This window comes from Phoenix dactylifera, chromosome 4 (genome assembly GCF_009389715.1).
Source record: "Phoenix dactylifera cultivar Barhee BC4 chromosome 4, palm_55x_up_171113_PBpolish2nd_filt_p, whole genome shotgun sequence".
NCBI classification, from domain to species: domain Eukaryota; kingdom Viridiplantae; phylum Streptophyta; class Magnoliopsida; order Arecales; family Arecaceae; genus Phoenix; species Phoenix dactylifera.
In genome coordinates, this window is record NC_052395.1 from 25,808,242 (window position 1) to 25,816,669 (window position 8,428).

At 44.2% G+C, this 8,428-nt stretch overlaps 1 protein-coding gene across 1 annotated transcript; it reads left to right on the forward strand.

The window, feature by feature from the left end:
• The first annotated feature begins 1,590 nt into the window (after positions 1-1,590).
• On the forward strand, positions 1,591-2,562 carry LOC103723486. The gene has a single exon (XM_008814403.4). It carries the CDS (start codon positions 1,728-1,730, stop codon positions 2,301-2,303), a length of 576 nt encoding a protein of 191 aa, XP_008812625.2. The 5' UTR covers positions 1,591-1,727; the 3' UTR covers positions 2,304-2,562.
• The last annotated feature ends 5,866 nt before the right edge of the window (positions 2,563-8,428 follow it).

The following is an 8,428-nucleotide window of genomic DNA, read 5'->3' on the forward strand; positions in this document are numbered from 1 at the left end:
CGCACCGGCAAAACCGGGACCAGCGGGGCCCACCTCGCGATTACTTGCCACAGAAAGCGATGGATAGATGAGAAATTATTCCCTGCGGCCACCAATCACAACCGCCCGTTCCTACTAGCTGCGTTCATCAAACGAGGTGCATAGAAATACAGAGTAAGGTTGAGAGCGGTGGTCACGGTCCCAAAAAAGAAGAGACGTGTTTCTCTTACACTGCAGGAGACTCCGCAGCCCACACGCTTACTGGTAGTGTAAATGAGACAATCGGACGCCACGACAACCGTTATTGCAACAGTTTGTAACCACCACTACCATGTTACTAATATCTCTAGCAAGGACGCATCGACAACTTGCTCCCATTAATCTCTTTCATAAAAGTGGCAAAAGAAATATCCACGGAAAAAGAAGACTCCAAACGTGTGGTGCGTATACCAGACTATATGTGTGCCTCTTGCTTTTACATGTTATAAGTTATGTCCATTGTAGTGGGCTTGTGTAATGGTATAATAGTGTTACCTGACATTTTTATTTTGCGGTGATAATGGTATTGTCCTTTATGTTTGGTTGTCATGATGCTCATCTACTTCATGCTGCATGGACATGGTGACATGATGTGCAAGGATCAGAGAAAAGGGATACAACTGCATGAATCATAGATAGATGAAGTAAATAGAGCAGCGAGCTATGCTACATGGCTGATGCATGCCTTACGGAGGGTTCATGGTGGATTCTAGTCTTCTAGAGTGCCCTGGTCATTTCATATCAAGACCTGTTTGCAATGAGTGTGCCTCAAGATGGGGTAGAACAGGTGTACAAAGAAGATGGATTTGAGTGAAGGGATAGAGGGGGTGGAGTGTCTTGGTGGTGGGGTCTTTGTTTTAATCAACGGAGGACAAAGCTAAGTGGGTCTGGACACTGGAGTTTTGACCCCTCTCTCCTCAGCCATCCAATGTGCCACGGACCTCTTTTTCTCTTTGCCCAATCGAAATCAACAACAAAAACACAAACTAATCCGAGTGTTATAACTTTACTTAACCAAAAATGAAGAGACTTGGAAGTAGCCCCAACGTCTGGAACCACACTCATAGAAGAAAAGGGTCCCACGTTTTACCGGACTCTGTGACATCAATTACGCTGGGTTATGCCATTATTGCCGCTCCTCCAATAATTGGCCGGAATCACAGTACCCATCACGGGCTTTTTCATTTAGGGGGACTGGTCGTTCGGATGCCACGTGGAACACATATAGTCCGAAATTGGGCGTGAGGAGACGTGTCCGACTGTGACAGGCTGGAGGGGCGGGCTCCGTGGGGCCAAGGTGGTGGAGACCCTGACATGTACCCACGTGTGCATGGAGCCCACCCCCGTTGGAGGCACCTGAGTTGGCGGGAGGCCAACTCAGAGAGCTCGTGGGTCCCACTCCCCTGTCCGACGTGGAGGGCCGCCGTTCCGGTCCCGGTCACAGTCCCGGTCCCCTTTGGCCCCTTCTTCGGTTCTTCCTCGCCTTTGACGTCCCGAAGTAGATGAAATGCCACCGAAATGAAACCCAAATGAAATGGAGGAACGGCGCGTGAAGACTATAAATAAAGGCGCCAAGCTCCCCCGGCGCTTGGGATCGTCGCCGGTCGAGCTTTTGGAAACGGTTTCCGGCAACCCCCGACGTATAGAGTCCCGTCGGAGCGCCGCCCTCTAAGTCCGGCGATCCGGGGCGAAAATATCAGCGAGGAACTATGGCCAAGGGGCGGAGATACGGTGCGGACCGGCTCCTCGGGACGTACAGCTACGGCGGCCAGGGTCGCGTGACCGATGCTGCGGACCTTCCGGACCTCGACGAGGAGGACGTATGGTCGGTGGCGGCCGAGGACTACAAAGCCGACGAGGCCTGGACGAGGCCCAACCGGGACCGATCCGGCCGGCGGTGGATCGAAGGGGAGGACCACCGCCAGTTGGGGGGCCTCTCTCTGGCCTTCGAGGAGGGCTACGATGCCCGGCACACGGTGGTGCACCAGTACCGGAACGTGGACGCCGCGGCGCCGCCGCCGCGCAGGCACCATCGCCACCAACCGGCGGCGATGTCGGCGCCGGTGAACGTGCCGGAGTGGCCCCGGTTCCTCCGTGTCGACTCGGGCGAGGAGGGGGCGGAGCGGGACGACGGGGAGTGGGTCCCGCCGCACGAGTACCTGGCGAGGGAGCACGGGAGGATGGTGGCGACCTCGGTGTTCGAGGGAGTGGGCCGGACGCTTAAGGGCCGGGACATGAGCCGGGTCCGGGACGCGGTCTGGAGCCAGACCGGGTTCTTCGGCTGAAAGAATTCTGAACCGGATTCAAAATTCTTCATTCCTTCAAACTCATGGATCCCCAAAAAAGTTCTTCGTCAATTTGTATAGCTGTGATTTGGCCTTGTGGACTTCGAAGGCAAAATCGTCTAGCCTTCGAACCTAAATATAAAAATTATATGGCTGCTTCTGAACCTTCTTCCAAGTGCTCGTCCTTCGTTAAAAAATAACAGCTTATTCTTGTTGTACTTAAAATACTCTTTTCCCCCCAATTTTCTAGTACTTAAAATACTCAGTGCAAGTATAATTAGATCAAGTTTTATTTTATTTTTATTTTTTTTGGTACATTCGTAACTCACACTAAATGCCCACGAGTATATCTAGAAAAATCAGAAATAAAAAGTTGATAGAGTGAGAATGAACAGGCTCAAAACTCATTAAAAAAAAAAGAGCACCTAAATGACGTATAGCATAAGAGCTACCTAGCCAGCAACATTATTTGTCTTTCAATAGAATGAGTGATGCAAGCCTGCATATATTCTAAAGCAGTTATGCTCATTCTGAATTTAATCGGCCAGTGCAGTCAAATTGCAGGTGAGAAAATACAATCTGCAACCAGATGCAACCTAACGTTGGATCAAATTTTATACTCGAGGGATGAGAATTAGCTGATAAAAAGCAGTTGTCGTCACGGCTCGAGCCGTAGGCCAGCGTCCGAGCGGAGGGTTTTCGTTCTTGCCGCATAGGACAGGAGGAATAAAGGAGTGAGCAATTATTGTGGGTCCCACATGAGGTGGGACCCTGGAATGCCGATCGCTAGTCGACACGGGGAGTTGGCACGGTGAGCGCATGTCTATCGAATTAAAACGGCGATTCCTGTCACCACCACCTTTTTCAGGAAAAGGACTTCGGGTTTTTGGCACTAGTATTAAAGAAAGGGCTGTTCATGGTGTCTGTGCGAGGGGCATAAGCATCAGCTTAGCTTCATCCTTTACAATTTTTTTATTATATGTATAAAAGAAGTAAAGATTTGGGAATTTAATAATTCTTCTGCTACAAAAATTATTTTTAGGGTTGGTCTGGAAAAGTGTGATTAATCCTTTGAGAATTGCTTTTCTTACGGTGCAAAAGTGGTAATGACCTTATAGTAGGCTATAGATTACAATAATATTTTTTTCATTTTAGGTTCTATATTGTTGTAATGGCTTACAATACTTAGACCCCTTTTATTTCATTTGTTTTCTTTTGGCTCCTTGGCTGATGATTTTGTTTGAAAAAGTTAGGATTCTTGTGGAGTTATGTTGGGGGACATAATCACCATTTTACTGAAGTCGTGTACAAGTAGGCTGCAGAGCATCTATGGAAGATATAGAATCACAACAAACATAATATGTAGATTTGTAAGATTAATTAGAACTTGTGCATTTAGTATAGCAACATCGCAGGTTGCAATAACATATGGGCGATGATTTCATTTGAGAAACTCGACAAATATCTAAAGAAAGTAAAGACTTTTGATATTGAGTAACATTTTAACAATTTTATTAGAAAAAAATATCTCTTAAATAAGCTAAACCTAGTGTCACAAGTTTTGTTGGGATCGGAAATAGAAATGATGCCAAGGGATCTCGTTACTTTCAAGTTCTTCTCATAGGAAGGCTGGATGTCCATGATGATTGTTTAGTTACAATTCCCGAATCGAAATGAACTCTTCTTTATCTAGAGAGGGATACTGAGTCATCTAAGCATAATTGGCGATGATCACCCAAAAGAATCTTGTTAATAAATTCAACTTGTATCCTTGATTACATTAACACAAAGAGAGAGGCACCATGATATATACAATACAAAAAGATTTATAACTTAGCCAAAAGGGTTACTTGTAGGTGAACTAAAATCAAAACACCATTTGCAAGAAAAAAGATAGAAAAAAAGAAAGAGATAAATCACTCTTTAAAAACAGGGCAAGCATAGGAGAACTGTCATTCTTGGCATTATTATTACCCTTATGTTAGAAAAACTCCAATGTGGAATCCATTTGTCAACGGTACATTCTTTTTGTGCATACAAAAGTAAAAAATAATATGCTTGAGATCGAGTAGACAAAATCAAGCTTAAACAATAGTTTTCTACTTCTATTCATCTTGGCTTCCATGTGGTCTAGACATTTTAATTAAGACATTGTCGAAATAATAAAACATGAAGTGCAATCTACTATATATGCTCCTAAACAGGGATGGTTTCGATAGAAACTATAGGCCAAAGAAAAATTTGCCGGCTAGCTTATTGTCGAAATCTTTTAGTGGCTGCATCAAATTAATTAAGATCCCAGGATCAAATTTTGCCTCCTAGGTCAAAGTTGAAGGGCTTGAGAAAACAGTGGAGGGCACTCCACCAACCTCTTTCTCAATCCTTCTCCTTTGTCATGCAATATTGCACAACGGGTCCTCTGTTGGTTTGTCCTACAAAAACCAGTAGAGCTGAGCAATAAAAGAAAACAGACTTTAATGATCTTTGGAAAATGTAGGACCTCAATGTTGGGACCATGAGATGCTACATGACAGAAGAATCTTATTAAATACTGCAAGACAGCGATTTACTCATAGAACATGGGTATCCTATGTAGACAATAGGACTCGGGTCAGCTAATTAACTGAATCCAAGTTCAAACTAGAATGGTGGTATTTTTCACCATACATCAAGAAAGAAAGAAAGATTTAGACAATCCTCTTATTATATAGAGCATAAGAACCATTAGCTTTACACATACATGGTATATATCCGCCAAGAATTGCATCTCGACATCTTTTCCATGTTAGTTATGCTTTGAGCTACCCAACTTGCAGCGGTCAAAGTATTGCCGTGATATAGTTCTCCTTCGCTTCCTCCAACCTTCTTTTTATAGCTTTAGCTAAGCCCTCCATTAGTGGGTCATCGGGGCTAGAGATTCTCTCAAGCTTAAGTACGGTAAAACTTAACAGTTTCTAATCCATTTAACTTATTTCAATTTATCGTGGATTGAGCTAAATTATCTATAAAGAAGAATGATCAAATTTAGATCTGAATTTTTGACTTATTTAATGTGAATCCGACTGCAACCCTACTCTCAAACTACTTCTGCTTACGCTTGGCTGGTGGGATGTCACATCTCTTCACATGTTTCGGAGGGCCACTACTTTTCTTTCTTTTTTTTTTATCCTTTGGAGCATGCATTGGTCCCCCAAGAAGCGTGAGTCAGTCCGAGGAACCTAGTAGACCGTTGGGGCTCCTCCCAAGCGCGGTGATAACCGACGACCCGTGACTGCCGTCCCCAAACTGAAAGTTTTGGAACATAGCAGCGATGGTGTCTGTCTGCAAGAAAGAAAACAGTGGCCGCCCAAAGCGGTCGCATAAATCATGGTAGTGGTTGAAGCATGGATGGAGCAGTGCTGCATGCGTCGGAGAAGTCCTTCAACCATGATAACAAGGTTGCCATCTCCCACTTATTGTCTCTGAGGACTCCAACCAAGACCTTGTACTCCTGAGAACACTACCCTTTTCTTTCTCACTCCTCAGTTGATTTCCAGGCTGCCATCCTCGAAAGACAAGCGTCCAATAATTAGGCATGGCATGCATGTTTGGAGCTTTGAGTTACTGATCCTGTTGAGTTCGTGGTTGTACCAGAGAAAACCAGCTCCACATCATCTTCCATCCCTGCAATCACTAACCGGGGGGAATCCAATCTCCCAAAATATCTGCTCGCGTGGGGGCTGCTGATTGGGCACATGGCACTCGCACACATATGGTACTAGTGCTGACTCTGGAGTCTTTCAAGATTCCCTTGCAGCCAATATGATCTTATGGATGAGACACTGGTGGTGGGCTGGTCTGAGATCCTGCGATCACCACTGCCAAGCTGGTCTAGGGTGTGCAGCATTAAATATCCAAACCTGGTAGCAATTTGATGCATGGCCATACGTGAGAGTAGGAAATGTGATGGCTAGCTCATTGGCTTCTAGTTAATTTCTCTCAATCCTTGGATTCTTTTATGTTCACTAATTTAGAGGTACCTACTTTTTGCTAGGACTTCAAAGCAATCTTAGTGGAAGATTTCTGAAATACTCCATGAAGTGGCCTATATGATTATCTTCACATATATACTAACTTGGTAGATAGAGAGAAGGAGGAGATCATTTGCCTTTCTATCAATCCTTGGATTCTTTTGTTCACTAATTTAGAGGTACCTACTTTTTGCTGAGACTTCAAAGCAAATCTTAGTGTAAGATTTCTGAAATACCATGAAGTGGCCTATTTGATTATCTTCACATACATACTAACTTGGTAGATAGAGAGAAGGAGGAGGAGATCATTTATGTTCACTAATTTATAGGTACCTACTTTTTGCTGGGACTTCAAAGAACTCTGAGTGTAAGATTTCTGAAATACCATGAAGTGGCCTCTGTGATTATCTTCACATATGTACTAAACTTCTTAGATAGAGAGACGGGCGTGCTTAAAACTTTACCTAATTTTGTGTATAGATTGTCTTATTTGCTAGTTTGTTGTCAGCATGGGATTGGTCTCCCTGCAGCCATCACCATTTTTGTTTCCCAATGATTATGAGATACAACTGGAGGGAGGTTTGGCGTTTCCCAATGACCACTGGTATGTGGGGCTACTGGAATAAGACGGACGAATTCGAACTCCTTCAATGATTTGCCTTCCCTTCAAATCTTGATTCTTACACTCGATCTACACTCAAGTTTTTTTTTTGTTCCCCACTCCTACATTGTGTTGTCTTATCAACCTTGGCTCTTAGAATTGTTTCCGCTCATTTTGTGTGGTGCACCTCTTTGCTCTTGTCCTAAAAGCAGAAGTAATGCTGTGGGGCGCAACCAAGTTACCAAGAACATCTCTATACTAGATGGCAAGAGAGGATTGATGCAATTTCATGATAAGTGCAGTACATGGTAGGGCTGTGGCATAAAGCACCAATGCTCTCGATACACGTGGCGTTTTTTTCTTTCTTTCTTTCTTTTCTTACTATCGAAGTGCCCTAGCATTTTTCCAAAAGTATTTTTGAAGATTCCTGCACCTTCTTTGCTTGGGGTGAATCTACTGTGATTTGTGGCAGAAATATTGGATAGAACTGATACCGGACAATTGTGATAAGGCTTGACCGCTTGATAGATATGGTTAGGACTATGGCGAATAAAGCTATGGTACCCAGGACTCGAGCGGCTCAAGATATGAGATATGACCGGTTCCGGTTGCTCTCCTGAGTTGGTCTGGACCACTGATAAAATGGCATATAGTAGGGTGGCCCAACATTGCCCATGGTGGGAGGCTTCTGCTTCACAACAAAATAAATATAGCAGAGACGTGCTTATGGCTTTGATTTAGTCTTAAGTCTAAACAAGATCCAGTCCTTAACCAGTGCAAAACATGGGATCAGGGGAAAGCATGGTTATAATTTTTATGTGGAATTAATGTGGATAAGTTTGCTGCATAAATGTTTATACTTTCATGTAATCTGTTATAATCGAACATTGCTTTTCATTGTAATGGTCACTTATTGATAATAACAAACAAATATTATTTGATTTTTCCTCATTGAGCAAACGTTGTTTTTGGATAATATTAATGCGAATAAGTAGATGTATTAATCTAGCCTATGTCTATCCTTCGTGTTTCTCAAGGTCAACTTCGACGGATCAGTACTGAATGGAGACACGCGGGGTGGTACGGGCTTTGTTATATGGGACCCGCACTTCAGAATGGTGGCAACAGATGACTGCCAGTTATTTGACACGTTGGTTCCGGATGCAGAATTGCGAGCCGCTTGGGCTGGTCTTCGACATGCACGACAGGTGCTGCAGGCCAGTTCGATCATTCTGCAAGGCGATTCGGTCACGGTTATCGGATGGATTCAGAAAGGGCCGAAGGGTGAGAGCACGGACCTCCTCCTGATCTGTGACATTGGGATGATGATAAGGGATGGGATGGCCTTTCAGACCAAACATGTATTCAGAGAAGCTAATGGGGCGGCCGACTAGATGACTGCCTATGCGGCTCACCACTTAGGGTACACCCTCTGGTCAGGAGAGGGAGAGCTGTGACAGGCACTCCGCGAGTTGGTGTTTTTTGACTTTATTTGATGTATTCGTACACGTATT

What these genes read in the sequence shown, in the direction of transcription:
- LOC103723486 (XM_008814403.4), top strand. Translation starts at nt 1,728, where the DNA reads ATGGCCAAGGGGCGGAGATACGGTGCGGACCGGCTCCTCGGGACGTAC.